The sequence below is a fragment of the Pseudochaenichthys georgianus genome, chromosome 5 (genome assembly GCF_902827115.2).
Source record: "Pseudochaenichthys georgianus chromosome 5, fPseGeo1.2, whole genome shotgun sequence".
Lineage (NCBI taxonomy): Eukaryota > Metazoa > Chordata > Actinopteri > Perciformes > Channichthyidae > Pseudochaenichthys > Pseudochaenichthys georgianus.
In genome coordinates this window covers 4,056,058-4,076,264 of record NC_047507.1, presented here as the reverse complement: position 1 = coordinate 4,076,264, position 20,207 = coordinate 4,056,058, and the positions used below count along the sequence as shown (strand labels likewise).

At 40.3% G+C, this 20,207-nt stretch overlaps 1 protein-coding gene across 1 annotated transcript in view; it reads left to right on the top strand.

Moving 5' to 3' along the window:
* LOC117446119 (contactin-4-like) overlaps positions 1–20,207 on the top strand; it is a 218,558-nt gene that overhangs the window by 63,298 nt on the left and 135,053 nt on the right. Inside the window, exon 3 of the mRNA XM_034082121.2 lies at positions 10,472–10,604. Within this exon, the coding sequence (XP_033938012.1) occupies positions 10,472–10,604 (133 nt within the window). The remainder of the gene's footprint in view (positions 1–10,471; positions 10,605–20,207) is intronic.

Sequence of the window (20,207 nt, the reverse complement as noted above, 5' to 3'; positions counted from 1 at the left end):
AACGGGGTTTACCACCCACTTCCCCAAGGGCCCTCAGATACCTGTTTCAGCAAAGGGCTCATGCTAATCATAATGCTAAAGATGTGGATTTTAATTACATTTTTCTTTCATTACAATCTTGTCAGTGTTCATTAAATATCAGGAACCCAGTGCCGTAGAGACCATATCTGTGAAATCAGTGTATGTGTGTGACTATTACTGTACATTATTCACGGCAATTCAAAGTTGACCCATTATCTGATTATCAGATAGACCACATGCTGCTATCACGTTGAACACATATGTCTGTTTCATTCAGACGTTGACCTCTAATGGGACTCTGTAAGCAGCGTAACTCATTAAGAGACTCTCCCCGGGACCATAAAACGAGAGTTACAACGCTTCTGTATCAATAATGAACCCACTACAGGAAAAGGAGACGGACTTGTTGCCTTGAACTGAATCTGAGTAAAATCCTGCAGAAGAAGTGGTTACATTAAAGTTGTTTCAGCAAATGCCCAACAATGTTAACATCAGTGACAAAGACGGGATTAAGACTCTGGTGTGTTGAGGATGGGAGGAAGTAGTGTGACTTTAGCTGTTTCCTTATGACAGTCTTTTAAGCGTATTTCACTAACATTAAACAAGTGGCTATTGTTTTGATCATGGCACAAGGGTTGCATGACCTTAACAAAATCTTTCCATGGCGGCCGTCTTTTCTAGTGACTTATTACCTGATTCTGATCAGCTGTCTGGTCTCCAGCACCCGACGCTTTAACCACATCCCGCTGTCACAAATACATTTACAGTATGCCTAGTAGTATTGGCAGAAGAGCAGCGGTGATGGTCAACACCAACAAAAAGTCAGTTTGGAAGCAATCGTTTTGTAAAGAATGATGGATCAAGCCAAACAGTACAGGGATTATACAGGAAATCATGAGTCAGGGATGTGATTGTCTTCCTGCAGAATTGATATACTGCAATCCTCTTTTTTTGGTCATTCTCAATGCACTTCTGAAGGGAAAAAAGGTGCAAGTTGAACAAACAATGTCGTTATGTTCTTTCTTGTAGGTCAAACGACCTCCATTATTAGAGCTAGCCTAACCGTAGCGAACAATAGAAACACATCCAGCCGCCCACTTCACATTTCACACATGATGAACTTGAACATTGGTGTCCCGAAATATCCTTTTCACCTTTTATAGAATAGTTTGCACCCCGTCTCTGTGGGTGTTCTTTTGTGTCTCCAATGGTGGCAGAACCTTTTCAAGCAGGTCAGGCTGAAAGCGTGATGACAGCTCAGGACAGCCAAATCACAACTGTTTTTTCAGAGACGTTAATCTTCTCCTTTATGGCCAGCTTAAGCGAGAGCGAGTGTAGTATGTCCAAAAATATCTGCCTTCCAGCTCTTAGAAGATCAACGCTGATGCCATCTGAATAGCTGTTTGATTGTAGCATTGTCGGATGACATTAAAAACCTGCCAGCCCTCAGTGGATTATTGTAGTTTCAAAGAACCAGTACACACAAGGCGGCAGCAGCAGCGGTGATGAGTGGGGCTCCAGGGGTGGTGGTGGTTTTGCAGGGCAATTTGTGCCACAGACCTTTCTGCACAGGATCAGACAACATCATATTATGTGGGTTTTTTTTCCCATTGAAAACATGTTGAACTAAAACACTTTTGACAGCATTTTGCATTGAGTTAGGACAGGCATTGTCAGGACAACCGTTTTGAAAGGGGAACCAACAGAGCCCATCGGACAATTACCACATTTATATTTGATGAAGGCATCCTTAGACAAATATATAACTAGATAAAGGCTAAAAAATAACAATGAAATACAATTAGATCATTTGTATTTACGTGTGCTGTAAAATATGACATTGGATAATGTCCAATCCAATGGCTTGTCAGAATATTTTTATTTAAATCAAAATATGAAAAGCAGAAACTATCAATAATACATTTTTTGAATGACATTAACAGCGTCTCGCTTCACGTTGATTTGTCTGATTATACTTTTTCCCCCTAAAACTCTTCAGAACTCATTTTTCCCATGAGTTCCTTTTCATATCCTTATACAATGTGTTCCAGGCTAATCAATTCCAAAGCATGCACATCAAATCCTAATTATACAACTTCATTTCGCAAAAAGGACTGTGTCATTTCTTTCTAGTCTCAATTAAATATGCAATCAGTTTTAAGTGCTTGTTGCCAAATTGAATTGAACCAGGTTCCACCTAATGGTCTCGTAGACTTTACTGAGTGAGTTCTTGATTGAGTACATTTGGTTTTACTTATTGGCCAATCATGTTTTTTTGTTTTCTTTAACTACGGTTTTATTATTTTCAGGAACAACAATACAAACAAAAGTATTGTCAGAGATCAAATAATTATCTATACATAACTAAGGTTAGTGAAGCGTCTTATAGGCAGTCCACTTGAACAGTTTCTTTTCAAATTCTGGTAGTTTCATTCTGAGCACATGGGTGAGTCTTTCTCCAACCACTTCCAACCAGTCATTGGCTGTAGGGGGTTCCTCCTGTAGCCATTTCCTGGTGATTGCTTTTTTCCTTGATGCTATCAGTCTACGGACAAGATATTGCTCTCCGCATTGGACAATGCCCCTTGTGAGGTTTCCTAAATAAAGTACTTCAAAAGTGTTCGGGACCTCATATCCCAAAATCCGCTTGAGCACAGTCCATACAGTGCATCATCCCAGTGTCCCCTCATTTTCGCACATTCCCAAAAAACATGTGCATGTCCAACATTACTCACCCCACACAGTCTCCAGCATGGCTCTTGAGTATGTGCGTGTTTACTTTTAGTCCTGGGAGCGGCCATTCATGTTTTTAATAATGCATTAAGGTTTTCCACATCAGAACCAAAACACATATTTGACATTAACTGACACAGATTTCTGATGTGTGTGACATAAACAAACTAATCAAACATTTCCTTTCACAAAACTGAGGTACTGAAGAGATGTAATGATGCCTGGTGTAATATGAAAGATATGCGAAGGCAAAAGGGTTCAAAATGTTAAAAAGTGCATGATAAAAAGATCTATCTAAAGATGACTAGTACCCCATAAATGTTGAAAGTACCAAAACAAATACTGAAGTCAATTTAATACATTCAGATGAAAGAGATAATCCTTAGACTGTCACGAAGAAAAGTGAGAACTGTAAAGATCAAAGGGCTTTACTACGTCTGAACATAATTTTCATCCCATTTTAGGTTTATAAATCTTTGAATGTCACCATAATGTAGGCAAGAGCCAATTTCCAGAGTGCTGGGGGTATTCCCCGGGGCACTAACCTGTGCTTTGGGACGACATGTTTCTCTCTCACTGCCGCATGCAGATGAATCGGGTTGTAACAGTGAGAGGAGGAACAGCCTGTCGCAGGTGCACGATGTCCGCTGGGAGACCTGGTAAAGGTACCTCGGTGTGAGAGAAACATGGGTTCCAGAATTTAATGGTGACCTACTTTTGGTATGTTCAGGAAAGTTCTACTGCACCAGGACATGCTGAAGAGCCTCCTCTGAGTAGGGAATGCTTACAAAGGATTCTACTCTCAAAGAACTGTAATACATAGAATTTGGACTCATTCAAACTATGCTACGACTCTTAATTCAGATAATGTTGTAATGTGTGTTTTGTGTATGTAAGGGAAACTTCTGCAGCAATGGAGAGTCAGGACTCACGGCCCCTACACACGGCGGCATGCGTTGCCGCTTCAACGCTTCTGCCCATTCACTTTGAATGGGGTGACATCACGATTCACCGAACTGCATTGTGGGAGCAAAGCGTAGCTTCTCTCACGGTGCTCGCTGCAAAAGTAGAGCAATGTTCTACTTTTGACGCCTCAACGGAGGCATCAGCCAATCGAATCATATGCCAGTACAAGCTCTAGCCAATCAAACCGCGTGCTTGTGTGTCTGGGGCAGGAGATTCATGTGATTGGTTGTTGGTCGAGTTTCAGCCCCCCCCGCCGGCAAGCGACAACGCACGCCGCCGTGTGTAGGGGCTGTCAGAGAGACACGAGGAGAGTTGGAGCTTTGATGTCAAACAATGATAGTGTATTGCAAGGATACGGCCGGAGAATTCATATCACAAGTCACAGCAGCAAAAGGTTCTGACTGCACGGGTGGGTTGTCATGTCAATTCTGATCAGCCTATCTCTCGATAGACCTTTTAACTAGTTTACAGAGAGTTAATGAGCATATTGGGGGAGGCGTAAACATCTGGAGACACAGGAGATGTCTCTCACATCTGTGGAGCTTAGAAAGCCAGCGTCCTCACAGTCGTAAACTCCCCTATCAGGCCATACAGCTGACCTTAAGTGCTGGAGCACATTCCTTAAAGGAGATAACAGAATATTGGTTGGTTATTAACGTCAACAGGCAATAAGGTTAAATATCTAGGAGTAAAGACAGAAGTATTCCCTCACAGTGCACTTCTTCTCAGGGTCGTAAATCAGCTTTTTTGAAACACAACAGACCTTGTCCACACACTATAATCAGCAGAACGTATTCAGTGGCTGGACCATTTGGCCAAACATGTTAATACAATGTTCCACGCTGTTTCACATGTATTTTTAAATACAAAACTATTCACAATACTTACAATTGTTATACTAGTGCTAGTGGTCAATGGTGCAACTTTAGCAAGTTCATCAGACATGTAACTGGAATATTTTGTAGTCCTTTTAAACCAGATTTATTTAATCTTAACCTCTTCCTACATGCCATTTATTGTTGGTCAATTATGGCTCAATTAGCTATTATAGGTGCCTAGGTTGTTCATTTGTAATTTTGTGATATGATATATATTATGCTATTTTGTATACATCCTTTATAAGAAACATTTATATATGAGGGCTCTAGAAAAAGCAATTTGGAAACAGAAAAATCAATCAGTTTAAAAGATTGTATGCCCCTGCAGTAAGCTACACCCATTTACAACAACAGGTTTATGTGAGATGAACAGACGCAGAAAGTAGTCTTGTGTTATCTACTATGTATGCAGCGAGCACGCCTACTGTTGTTATGCCTTCAAAGATTACTTGCCAACAACTAGAGCACAAAGGTAAAATAATGCCTTTATGATGACGTGATTAAGATACATAAGCCTCATAGTGAAACATGCATGTGTAAAAAAGATATACGTTATTCGGTAATGTTTATTAACCTCATGGTAGATTAGATTTGACAGATAACCACAATACATAGGCTGGCCAAGAGAGGATTTCACATATTTTCCACATGATGTCCCACTGAATAGAGCTGTGATGAGTAATAGCTATATAAATCTTTGTTGAATATAACATTCAGTGATGTAGCATTGCTGTCACTTTATCAACTAACGCAGACTATTGTTATATATTGAAGGGTGTGAATACATTGAGCCATTGCAGCCGGCTTGGGACATTTGCCTTGTTGTTTACCACATGTTGGTTGTTGTTTTTTTTGGCACCTAAATCCCTAATTGTACCTGTTTTGTGTTTTGTGTAAGTTCACATAATACAGACAAACACATTCTCTGCCATGTTCTACCTTTTGCATAAGGTTCAAAGCCTTGTTGTATATAGTGCATACACAACAGTTGGTGAAGTGCATGAATCAAACCAAAATTGCACGACAAAGTGGAAGCTACCATATCGGCTGTTGTGGGACCGTTTATCTTTTCCTACAAATGGTTCACAGTTGCATGTTAGCATTGAACACACGGTCACAATTCATTGTTTTCCCAATCATTTATGAGGTTACGGAAAGCATTGTGGGCTTTTTGTAACCGAAACATTGAAAAACTGTCTGACAGAAAAGATTAATTGTGTCCTTGAACAATTCATTACTACAGGATGATCGGCAACAACTAACACATGCCAGAAATACGTAATTAGAAGGGTAAAAAAAGCAAGAATGTTTTTATTTTGTTTTAAATCATCTCTTGAATGGATGTTGGAGGATGCTAACAGCAAAGCTAAGCAAAAGTTATGATTATGATAAGAATTTAAAATACAAAATCTGTTTTTTGATGAATTATCTTCGAGCTAGCTAAGTATGTATGATGAAATTATCTTTGACAATCTACCAAATCTACATATTCATTTACTTGGTGTTTTTGCTAGAAGATTCTTCCCTTACGATTTCCCCCCCCATATTTATGCAGACTGCATGTTTTCAGAACTTTAAATGCTATGTTCAGTTTTGCATAAAAAAAGGAATATCTTACCCCATATAATTAGCATGTGTTTGAGTGCTTCTGGGGGATTGAAAGCACACTCTGAAGCTGTAAAATGTGAGGTGTGCAGGGAGACATGTTCTTGAATTAGATTGCCTATTGAGCAGTTCCTTGAATAATGCATTACCCTGTGCATGTCATCCTATACAGCTCTGCATAGATCTGTCACTACTTTCACTGGAGCTTAAAAGTTTCTGTCGTTTCAAGACACTGGTTGCAAACTCAATGGTGGAGGGAGGGAGTATACAGAAAAGACATTTGTTAAACCACAGGTTGTGTTTGATGTGAGGTTTACAGGATTGTCCAATATCGAAGTCTTGTTAAGTGAATGTGTGCGGTTGAGGTTTCGGAAGATTACAACGAAAAGGTCAGGCGATTAAAATATGAAGAAGTTAAATATCACACACAGATTTAATTGGAATCCTCTCATTCGATGTGGGGCGAGCGTGTTGTCATGAAAGAGTTTGTCAACAAGAAACGTTGACCTCACTGTGTCTATGCATTATGAAGAGTTAGGGTTAGGGTCCAGATGGTACAAATATAAAGTCATGCTGAAAGTTGCACAACAGTTGCTACCCTGAAAAAAGGGTAAAAAACGCAAAGCTGTTTGAAAATATCCTTTCAAGAATAAATGCAGACTTATTGCATTTTTGTATTGCGAACTTGCAACGATTAGGCTACATGTCTTACACCGATTTTCTCATAACTACAATACTGTATATATTTAGCTGAAAAGACATTACACATAATGTGAATTGAAAATATACTTAAAAAAAAGATAGTACTACCAAAAAAACAATCAATGCATTATGTACTTAAAAAAGTAGCCTACATAAATAAAACTCAGTCATGTAGTCATTTTCCATTTAATCAATCTTAAAATGCATAGTGATTTCAGTTCCCTTAGTTAATACTGTACACTTGGACACTTGAAAACTCAATTTCAATCAAGTAAATGTTTCAAGTTTAGTAACAATAGGCGCTTTCACACCAAGTGCTTTGCCGTACTTAGTTCATGAGAACTTAGTTCATCAGAACTCTTTAGTTCTGATGAACTAAGTACAGATCGCGTTCACACCGGAATAAGTTCCCTGAGGGAGGATTAGGCAAATGAAGCCGCTGACGTCACTTCTTCTTCTTCTTCTTCTTCTGCTTTGGGTTTACTGGCAGGCCGCAAACAACTTCACGGCGCATACTGCCGCCCGAGTCCCCGGCCGGAAGTCCCCGGAGTTGGGGACTGGCTTCAGTAGAAGCTGCTGGGACTCCCAGCAGCTTCCGGATTTTGTTGGTGTGAACGCACATTTTCGGAACTATATCGGAACTAAAGTGGGAAACATACTGCGGTGTGAAAGCGCCTAATAGAGGAGACCCAGATAATGAAACCACAAAAACAATAAATCATCCCAGTTTACCATAATCATTACCATATGGAGCACATATTTTATTTTCGAATAACACTGTGTCCAGGCAAGCTAGTTATTGTTCTCCATCTACTGCACCATATGTAGTTTAAATGTAATGTCAACAGCTGTCCAATAGAAACCTTAAGTACTCCTCAGATTGATTTACGAGCTAACTTCCTGGTTAATGCAGACTTCATGAAGCCATATTCTGTACCACTTGGGAAAGCATGGAAACTCAATAAGGAAGTGGGAAGGGCAACACAAAAGACCTGACTTCCTGGTAATATATTAATCATCATCATCCGGCCTCACTTTTAGACCATGATTTAGCTGTCCTGTGTGAAGGCTGAAGATCTCATTACCTTAAGCATAGATGCAAACTCGTATTTCCTGATCTGATTACTCACACTTAATAAGAATAAAGTTGTATCTGATCAAATATCACTGTAACTGCTGTGCTGAAACATTCTTTATTTATATATCCCCCGGAGTTAAAGTCCCATTCTCGTCATTCTCTTTAAGCGAAGCTCGTAGATTAAGTTATATTTCCTTCTGTCTAACTGTTTGAACTGTTAACACTCTTCCTTCTCATGCATGCATTTAAACATATTATTCACCATGATCAGACAACTCAATTACAGAACCCGAAAAAGAAAAAAACTAAAATGGTTATGATTTATATTACACTGAACAAAAATATAAACGCAACACTTTTGTTTTGCTCCCATTTTTCATGAGATGAACTCAAAGATCTAAAACATTTTCTATATACACAAAATAACCATTTCTCTCAAATATTGTTCACAAATCTGAAAAAATGTGTGATAGTGAGCACTTCTCCTTTGCCGAGATAATCCAGGGTTAGGGTTAGGGTAATGTCGAGTGGCCTGTGTTCGTCGTCCATAACATACGCCTGCCCATAACATACGCCTGCCCATACCATAACCCCACCACCACCATGGGCCACTCGACTCACAACATTACCCTAACCCTAACCCTTTTTATTACTTCTTACATGTTTTATAATTTTAAATGTATTTATGTGTATGTTTTTATCTGAAAATTATCAAAGCCACATGAGGAGGGACGCTTTTATTTGTTTATTTATATTTATTTAAAATTATTTTATTACCTGGAGGCCGGGAAACCGCCCGCAGGGAGGAACTCTTCGCCTGCCTGCCACCCTTTTAATAAAAAACGGCTACCCTTTGGAATCTTTTAAACTTCCCGACCTCGATTTGAATGGTTTCTGTTTTTTAGTGACATCCAGTTCATTATATACGATTTTACTAACCCGGTGTGCCTTCCTTTATTTTATTATTATTAGTTAATTTTAACACTCCCTTTACTTTTTAAATTCATATTACTGGGGAGAATGTTTTAATTATTTATATTTGTATCATTGCACTTGTGTTTTAACTGCACTTACACTTCTATGCACGGCTTTTACTAATAGAACTGGATTCACTTTTAAGTTGGCCATTTTAGATCCCCCTCTCATTTAAGGTCTTTTACGGATTCCATTGGGACAAGCTCCACACACGCACACACACGTAGATACACCCACGCACGCACGCACGCACGCACGCACGCACGCACGCACGCACGCACGCACGCACGCACGCACGCACACACACACACACACACACAACACACACCACACACACACACACACACACACACACACACACACACACACACACACACACACACACACACACACACACACACACACACACACACACACACCACCCTCCAGATCCCGGGACGGGGAGATCTGCTTTTTGGGCATACTCTGCCGCCGTTCCGTGGTCCGTCTCCGCTCTGCACTTTTTAAACCATACATCTGAGACGGTCTTGTCCTCACGGAGCTTTTATGATGCTTTTAAAAGGGTTTTTATAAGGTTTATGTTTATGGAGGTTTTTAATGTTTTGTAAACACCTATCTACCGAGAGCCAGTGCACCACGCAGGGCTCCTCCGGAGCCCTGCGCTCTTCCCCAACCTAACCCTACCCCTCACACCAGATACTGACTGGTTTTCGGACCCCCCCAGACCCCCCCAATAAAGCATAAATGCACGTTTCAGAGTGGCCTTTTATTGTGGCCAGCCTAAGGCACAGCTGTGCAATAATCATGCTGTCTAATCAGCATCTTGATATGCCACACCTGTGAGCAGTGGCGGCGCCAGAGTATTTTTGTTGGGTAATCTATGGTAGGGCCGGCTAACCCATACAGTGGTGGGGCTCAAGTCAGTATTTGCAATGTAATTACACGCTCCCCTTGACATTCACTTTATAAAAAGACAACAATTAGGCTATGTCAAAAAGAAAAGGAGTGATTAAATCCATCCATTTTCCTTATCTTTAAAGTATTGATACTTCTTAAAGACATGCGCGACGAGCACACAGCGTTAATGGCGCCTTAAAGGAGTCACTGGGACTTCTGTCATTTACAACAAAGGGCTCGAATCACATGGCACCAAACGATTACACCTCTGCATGGACACATAATAGCACTGACAACAAAATAAATAATTGAACTAATAAAACAAAAAAAGGTCGGCTAAACTAAATGAAGGCATTTCCAGATAGTTGTTCAGCATAAATCAGGATTCTATATCCTATTACCACTTAAATTGCCACTGGAGACACGTCTCAATTCAAATCAGTCTTCTCCGTGCCGAGTTGTTGTGACAAGCGGTTCAAATTGATATGTCTTGTCGGCTTGTGGTTGTTTCCTGTCTAAACACTTAAAGCACCTGTTTCTGCCACTGACTAATTGGCTTCGCTACAAACATGCCAAGTTAAAACTCATCCGTGTTGTTTTTTTGCTTGTTTTCCAGGAAGCAGCATCCTGCAGAGCCCCGTGTTCACCAAGCAGCCTGGCAGCATTGTGTATCCTGTGGAGATAGTGGAGAAGAACAGGGAGGTGGTGTTCAGCTGTGAAGCCCAGGGAAACCCACCCCCCATGTACCGGTGAGTGTGTGACAGCAGGGTTTCATCTACTTCCCCCCTCTACTCATTGTTCCCTCCCATTGATTTATACCACTGACAATGTCAACGCCGTTCATTTTCTAGACAAGCTGTCGATGGCAAACATCTCCATCTTGTCTTAAACATTCCTTCTGTCTGTGGTGGCAGCTCCCAGAGAGTCTACAATTGGAGAAATTATATATGTCCCATACTTCCTGTCTTATAATGTAACATGTTCATTTTATTTTAACCCAAGCAGTACATTATGATTATACTAAAAGCCTGATTATTCTATGGGCACAGGCTCATTCTCATCTATTAACACATGGTTCCTGAGTGCAGGGAGGAAGTAATCAGATGCTCTTCTCAAGTAGAACATCTAACTAACAAGGTTTATCTTTTAGTAAGTATGAGAGTAGGAGAAAAGTCAGTATTTAATAATTAAAATAAATGCCACTACGGACATACTTCGGATGGACTAACATTGTATCGCATGTCAAATATTTTCTTAATTTAAATTTGATTTGTCTCCTTGTAGTTTCTGAGGTACAGATATTTTCTTATGATACCATGATATATGTAGTCTTTGGTCACATGTGGCTTTTGTTTTATCCTAACGTATAATTAAATATATAGAAATAACTCACTTTTCAGCAAATGGTGCAATCAATTATATACTGGATCTTCAGATTTGTGCTTTGGCAAGTCGAGACAAATTCCAAATGTATCAGGCTTAGAGGCACTAATGGGTTATGAGAAAATTAAGGGATTGTCCCCAACTGATGAATTAATGATACTTTAATGTCAAGTTAAAGCAAATTCTACCTTCAAAACTGCTAGAATCAGCACAACTTAAAGGATGAGTCTGGTTATTATTCTGTATTGTTCTAGTTGTCAACTGTATATTCGAATATTCGTTCGTTTGAGTACTATTCGGGTTTCAATTTCGTTATTTGGATATTCGTTGTTTTTTTTGCACTGCGGCTGCCAAATAGAATTTATTGAAATCTCCAATATAAACATAAGAGCTTGTGCCTCTTCGGGGGTGCTAACACTTAACCATACACTTTATCGTTTACTTTCTCCGTCTGTATATGTAGATATGACTTTTCTCCGTTAATCTCCGTCACGTTGTTTCCATAGCAACAACAACTTCCTGTCAACAGCGCAAACTCTCCTTCAAAATAAAAGCATATCCATACAAAATAGGAAGCCAAGCCAAATTACACTTACGACATATATACAACTGCAACGAAAGTAACAAACACAATGCGATATCCTTTTCAATTTCAAAGAACACAAATTGGGTTACATTAACAAATAACTATAAAACAACAATACTGTAGAATAACAAAATTAATGTCGTGAATATACTGAAATACACGCGTTGAAGCGGTTCGCTGCTGATTACTACGCACCTCCCCCGCACGGGCCGAATATCCGAATATTCGCTGCTGATTACTACCGAATATCCGGAGCTCGAAAAATGGTATTCGGGACAGCCCTATTGTCAACAAATCCCTTAAAAATGCCAAAACCAACAATGAATTCACCTCCTAGCTCTTACATCTAATACGTTGTAAATCTTCTATATTTTTTATGCTAACCCTAATCTTTTTCTAAACTTAAAGGTGACCTATCATGCAAAATGCACTTTTTGATGTCTTTTATACATAAATATGTGTCCCCGGTGTGTCAGGGAACTCACGCAGCGTCAGAAAATAAAACCCTCTCTCTTTTCCTCCGTTCCCAAATCTCTAAAAACGGGGGAACAACGAAGCTGATCCAGATTTGCGTCCGATATGACGTCATATCGGAAATGTAGGCTGGCTTTACACCCACGGCCCTATCAGCAAGAGAGAAAGCCTTTGAGCTCCAGACTGTTTCAGAAATACTCCTTGATCATCCATGATATGGCGTTTCATCACAGCAGTATTTAGTTTAGACAGTAGCTGCCAGGTCCCGCATGAGCTCAGACCCCTCCTTTTTTTTTTTAAAGCTTTATCCCAAAATCAGCACTTTTGAAACAGGAAGTGAAATAGACGGATATGAGGCATGGTTAGAATGGGTGATCTGTTTGGTATTTGGAGCAAAACACTTCATATACATGTTTTTTATATATTTGTATATATCTGAGACCTATGCTATTGCCTAAACATAGCATGATAGGTGCCCTTTAAGTAAGTTATTTTGTTTCAATTCCCAAAGCTTAACCATTAGTTTAATACTGTAACTGTTTCCCCGGAGAAAATAAGTTCCCCTTCAAAACGTTTATGAGAATACAAGACAGTGCTCCTAACCCATAGACAGGGCAGGGAAGACAGAATGTATTGAGTGACAGATAAAATGTGACCGTCCCATATCCAGACTCGCTGTCCCTTAAAACTATTGTTTCCCCACCCACTCTCTGCCATGCCTCCCAGAGGAGCTCTTCTTCTCTGCTCCCATAGCAGCTTCTCTCTCCTCACCTATTCCTGTCGCTGTCTCTTTTTTAAATCAAAGGATGGATGAGGAGAGAAAGAGGTCAAAACATATCCCAAAATCCCCCACAGTCACTTTATAATTAAGTCAAAAAATAGTATATATAGGCCCTTGCTAGCCATATATCTGAAGATTGTTTTCAGGTGAGACATACAGTTCAGAAGTGGGTGTCCATCAGTGTTGGGTGTAACGCGTTACAAAAGTAACGCAGTTACAGTAATATATTACTTGTTGCTGTAACGAAGTAATGTAACGCATTACTAATGAAATGTGGGTAATATATTACCCGTTACAATGCTCAGTAACGCAGTTACAACACATTTTAACCCGAAATTAAATGGTGTTTTGTTTTTTAACAATGTACTAACATAGCGAGACATTCCGACACCAGACACATTGTGCGGGTAGATTAGTAAACCTGGTGTTTACCCTTCAGGCTTCGCGTCGGGATCTTCGGGGCAGTTGAATGTTATTCACCCTCTATTCCACAAAGAGAACGGAGCGAAAAATACTAACAACAAATTGTGTCAGCTGCGCGTGACCTGCTCCGCTGCGCGTGCATCATTTACAAAGTGCTTCCACAGCAGTGACACACACCTGTGGATAATCATTTATACGAAAATGGTTAAAGCAACCATCACTAAACGCCAGCAACACTGCATCTACTGCAGACTGCAGCAACAGGTCAGGTGGGGACATCACGTTACCCTCCGTTGTGGACACTAGCTTACTCCCGCCTGACTCGCCGCCCTCAACCCCGGAGCAGCACTCTTCGTTGCCCGAAACTACGCCGCCTCTCTGCGGCCCGCGGGTGCGAGCCAGGATACCACGGCAAAACAGAGCCTGCCCAGGTAAATCTAAACAAGTACCCGCCTGTACAGTGGGGTTAGGTGGTCATTTTGCAGCTCGTGGTATACAAATAGACAAGGGCTAGAATATGTGAAAATAGTGCCATGCCTGTAGAAATGTTGGGTCAAAAATAATGCATACAATAGCACAGATGCCTTCACCACGAATGGCTACACAAATATCTCATATCCCAAGTTTATCAACAAGCTAATGTTGCAGCTGAAATGATCACACAAAGTCAACCTCACATGATGATGTAATCCAGTTTTCAAGCACAGTAAATACTCTCTTCCCAGAGTATATGATGGGACCAAGGTGATGTTTAGTAGGCTACATGGTTTTAATAATACTTTTGCTTTTCAATGTTTGCCATTTCAAACCATGAGCTGGTTCAAATAATATTTGCCTTGATTTACAATATGTTCTCATTTGTTTTATCAGTACAGTTTTGAAGCTGTTGTGCTTTTCTTTGCCACAGTCCACTTTGGACTGTATGAAATATTACAGGATTGCACTTTTAACTCACTTGAAATGTTCTCACTTGCTTGGTTTCAAAACATAACAAATGCCATAATCTGTTCATTGGGGACCATCAATGCTATTTCTCATTGCTGTTGCCGGCCACTATTGCTCATGTAAACCTACTACTGCTGCGCCCCCTGTAACCTCAGAACATATACTAAACACACTACAGAGCCCATTCCGTGTCCTGTTAGTGTTTACTTCCTGTCTGCCTTCTTCTGGTGGTTTATCTGACGTCCAGCACTCCGTCTTTTAACCTCTTTTCCTTTCTCTTTCTTGATCCTCCTTAGCAACCTTCATTATAGTCCTTGACAGTGGTCTGTACGACTGTATTAACAACGTGTCACATGTTAAGAATTTACAATCAGAATCGAGTATTCAACTAACCCGTGTTATACAAGTTGTTAGGCCTACACAGTTGTTATGCTATACCACATCGCCCTTCACTGGATGTATAATGAGCTGCACTAAACTACATTTTAGCATTTAAAATACCTAGCCATTCTTTTGCGGTTATTTTGGTGAAAGTAACTAGAAAAGTAACTAAAGTAGTGTAACTCATTACATTTCAGAGACAGTAATTTTGTAATGTAACTTATTACTTTCAAAAGAGAGTAATAAGTAATATGTAATATATTACATTTTGGAAGTAACTTGCCCAACACTGGTGTCCATACATGCTTTGAAGCCGGTGACAAGGTGGAATAACTCAGAGCTGTTACTTTAGTAAAGTAGTAACAACAAGTGTAAGAATACCAAGGAAGCGCTGCATGGAAACACGTCCAGGGTTTTCAGTTGAGTTTTCAGCCGAACATATTTTTGGTGTATTTTCATGGGATTGATTTCTTGACGATAATCAAACCTATGCTTCAGAACTTTCCAGTGTCATATTTGTTATGTCTTTTGAGGAGGAACATTTCTAAATTTCTAAATGTTATAACAGATTGTGGCCTGTACAATAATGACAGCTTTGGGAATAACATTATGGTTATGATCACCCCAGGAGTAGTTTTGGGTTCCTTGCTCAAGTACACCTCAGCAGTGCTCTTTGGCATGGTCCCATTATGACTAAAACACTATGTTACGCACAATAGAGACTTGAACTTCCCAAGCCAAATCCCTCAGCCATCGTCATACTTTTTTGAGTGTTTTTACTAAGTGTCAGTGTTGTAGTTAAGTCACCAATTCACGAGTCCAAGTCACCCTCGAGTCACCACTCTTCGAGTCCGAGTCCAAGTCCGAGTCACCAAGGGAGAGTCGTAGTCGAGTCCGAGTCCAAGTCCGAGTCACCCAAGGAGTGTCCAAGTCGAGTCCGAGTCCGAGTCATCATTACCTGTGTTCGAGTCCGATTCCAATTCCGAGTCACTTAAGAAGAGTCCAAGTCAAGTCCGAGTCACAAGTCTTCATGTATCAATCTTCGTGGATATATGTTTTGAAATGTAGCTGCTCCTCTACATTGCTGTTATTCTACTGCTGTGAAGCGAGTTTGGCTACAATTCTTGTAATAGGTGCTATACAAATATAAAGCTTATTTCTAATATTAATATTATTATTATATATAAATAAACTATATTTAAAATGAGTTACCTTTTAGAGAAGTGATTATATTTGTATGCCAATATTTTCCTATGGTAAAGTTTTCGTTTTGCACTTTTATTTTGATAGTAATAAGATCGGGACTCTTATTTTGAAGGAACTTTTACGGGTTAAATCAGTTTACCGGTAAAGATTTATCCCCAGAAAGCACATGGCTACTTAGCATGCAAAATGACGTCATTCTGCATGTTAAGTATGTGCTTTCGTTATCGGCTGAATCTTTATTTATTGATTAGATCACGTTACTCTGATGATAGTGTTCAAGACAGCCTATATGTCTGAACTCGATCCTTAGAGTAATGTGTTACGGAGCCTTCTCTTCTATATTGTTTCCACATAACGAGCATTTTGCTCTTTTCCAATGTGGAAGCAGAATGTGTGAAAGCATACAGCACGATGCGGGGTGTGTCTGTAGACATCTCTAGACTGGAATAGCGGGGCCCAGTACGTGAACTCGCCATACAGGATAGAGGACATCAGACTCCAGAGAAAATGTGCTCGAGTCCGAGTCCAAGTCAGAGCGTCAATGTACGAGTCGAGTCCGAGTCATCGTGGGGGGGGGGGGATTCACGAGTCCGAGTCCAAGTCATCCTGTGCGAGAATTCACGAGTCCAAGTCCGAGTCGCGTCAATCAGTGCGCAAGTCCGAGTCGAGTCACGAGTCCCGAAAATCGGCACTCAAGTCCGACTCGAGTCCGAGTCCAGGACTCGAGTACTCCATCTCTGCGTTACTGTAGATCTATGGTTAGAGTGCAACAGGACATTTCAAAAGCAGATGCAATATTTCAGATTTGCCTTAATGTTAACAAATAAAACAGATTAACCATAACATACGTCACCCGCTATCTCAATTCAAATGTGACTCTATCTTAATTGCATCCACACCAGCATGGGAGCAATTGGAAGCTCAAGAGATGCCAAATGGCCATAAGAAAGACATGTTTGCTTTACTACAATACATTTGTGACAGTATAAGCCATGGTATGTTTTATCAACATCTATTTTTTAAACATTAATTCATCTCTGGCACACTGATATGGTCTTGCTTCCAATCATTTAGAGATGTTTGTTGAAAACACAAGGACATACATGTGAAAACACACATATTGTTCTTTTGATCTCAGACAATTTAATCCATAAACTCTACACTTTGTTCTAAAACTGGAAACCAGAAAGTATCTAATCTGACAAAGCCTGAAGCTACCCCGCTGACAGAACACTTGACTTTCAGGCACTCAGAAAGTGTTTGGAACTTTCAAATGCGCCTTACTGTACTGTGCTGTTAACAGTAATGACGGGGGGAAGTGTCCTCTAATATCGCGCTGGGTATTGTCACTGTGTCCTCAGATTCTGTCTTCCATTCCTCCTGAAGGAAATTGCTCCAGGATTGGTCTCTTTCTGGGCAACAAGAGAGCCGGGCCTTTGTTGTTTTCTTTAAAAAAACAAACTGAAATTGTAGTCCTCGCAAGTCAAGCTTTAGCTTATCAGAATTATAGGAATGTGTTCCACGAATTCTCTTTTGTGGTGGATCTTTTTCCTTTACACCCTGCTGGAAACCTTTCTTGTTTATCTGTAAGCGAGGAATGCTTTCATGAACCCGGCTCATACATATTTTATCTGCGGCGCAGTTCAAAGAGCAGCAGTTTTTCCCTCCTTATTTCCTCCTCGCACGGACCATTCGTCTATTGAAAGACTGTTGTGTTGCAGCATCCCTAGCTAGTACAAGTTCAAATCAATCGTGTTTGTTCACTGGAATTGCTGTGGTGAGATTTGTGAAGATTGGTACATTTAATACTTGGGATCGAGCCAGCTTAGAGGATGACCTAATCAGCCGTTTCCCTTCAAGGTCGCTGTGCGGTCCTGTCAGAGCGTCTAAAGATGTGTTTCCACCAGCGGACAAAAGCTAAATCAGGCTCCAAGTTCATTAACTGGACAGCTGTAAACTGTGACAGCTTTACATGTCATGCCACACGCCAATATATGTGCTCGCTATTGTCTGCAATAAACAAGATTGAAGAGAAGATATTTTCTTGTTTTAAAAAAAACAGGAAAGTAAGCAACGAAAATCAACTTCCAGTATCTCAGGTAAATGGTTCAAATCCTTACTGTTAGAGATTATTTCTTCTCTCTTCCTAAGTGTCAAATAATAATTCTTCCTTACTCCTAAGATATTTAACATTTACTGTGTGTTTACATTTACGATCAGCCCTGCTCCTTATCTTCCGTAAGGAATGTGTCGATGCAGTCGTATGTTGATACTAGGTTTTACAGCTTGACCGACAGGGCATAGGGAGGGTTTACGACTGTGAGAACGCTGGCTTCTAAACACCACTGACAAGTCATTGAGTATTTCTAGTTGGGGGATACCCCCTCTAGCTCCACAGATGTTTACGCCTCCCCGAATATGCTCATTAACTCTCTGTAAACTAGTTAAACGGTCTATCGAGAGATAGGCTGGGCAGAAGTGACATGACAACCCACCTGTGCAGTCAGATCCTTTTGCTGCTGTGACTTGTGATATGAATTCTCTTGACTTGTAATAAACTACCAGTGTTTGACATCAAAGCTCCAACTCTCCTCGTGTCTCTCTGAGTCCTGACTCTCCATTGCTGCAGACGTTATTACAGGAAAGTGATATATGAAAAGATGAATACCACACTATCATGTTTCTGTAGAAATACAATATAAGGCATTTGAAATAATGTGAAAATAACACCTTTACGCGGTATACTCTATAATTAGTTAGAGTGCTACACAAAAATACCTGCTCCCAAATTATGCCAAAACAGCTGATACCAGATAAGGCTAAGCAATGCTAAATCCAGTGCAAACAACTAATAACCATGTGGCTGTTATTTGTTTTCTTTGAATTAAATAATGTTACGCAATTTTATTCTCATGTCTTTACGTTGACGTTGCAGCATCCTTTGGAGCAACTGGTTTGTTAAATAAAATATATAGAGCCTGCCAGTTATGTTGCTGGGGTTTTGCTGTTATTGCTTCATTTTCTAGGGAATACAAATTCAAAGGCTACTTTTTGCAAGATCTTTCCAAAACAGCCACGAGGCTAAAGTGCACCACTACCCCATGATCAAAATATGAAAATGCACAAATAATGAACGTTTTTAAACCTAGACATGTATTTGAATTGGAGATTTTTTTAAGTAAGTAATATACTTACCCACCAAAACGTTTATATCACATGTATTTATTAAGAAATTCAAAAATATTGATAAAACAATTTAGATCAGATTTTGAAAATGGAGAGAGCACGCTCGTGAACTGTCAACGGGGGGGGGGGGGGGGGGGGGGGCGCTCGCTCGTGAACTGTTAGCGCCGTGTTATGCATGCCCGCAGCACCTCGCGGGAGCGCGCACAGCGTAAAGCAAATACTTTTGTTGATCTGTTCGGCAAAGTTAGGTTTGGAAACGATATCATTTCATTTTGGGCGGGCACGCATAACACGGCATAATACCGGAGCCTCGCTGCGCTGTTCTGAGTTTGTTCTGATCCGTCAACATGACGGACTGCTTTCAGATTTTTCCGTCATTGTTAAAAAAAAATCGTCATAGACGGAAAATATTCGGTTAACGCGACCTCTGTCTAGACTCAACTAGGAGAAGTGTAGTTGTAAAAAGTACTTTCCCCCAAAACACCAGGCTTCAGAAAAGAAACAGCCCGTGTAACATTCACAGCCTCATAAGCCAGATGGTTTGGTATTATGCTACTCTGTACACGGCCTGTTACATGATTGCATGAAGCATGTGCCGAACAAATGGAGCTGCTGTTTTGGCCAGCTTGCCAGAATACATCTTTGTAAAAGGAATTAATAAATAATCTGGTTTGTATGTGTTTGTTGTAATCTGTTGCTCCACGCTTCCCACGCAGAAGGATAGGTTGGACAATCACTGGATCCACAGTAGCTCTCATGTGGCCTTTTCTCACGGTGTCGAGATATCCGTAAGAATGTTTTGAGTTTCACAAAAATTTGAATATCTGTCACTTAGTGGCGTTAAAGTTGTTACCTAATTGGCTTAAAGGGACTTAAAGTGACTGTCTGAGCCGTCAAAGGCCATTCAATTAGTCAGAAAAGAACATTGGCAGCTCTTGGTGGCCAATTATCTTTAACTACCTCTATGAATAACTACCAGACGATATA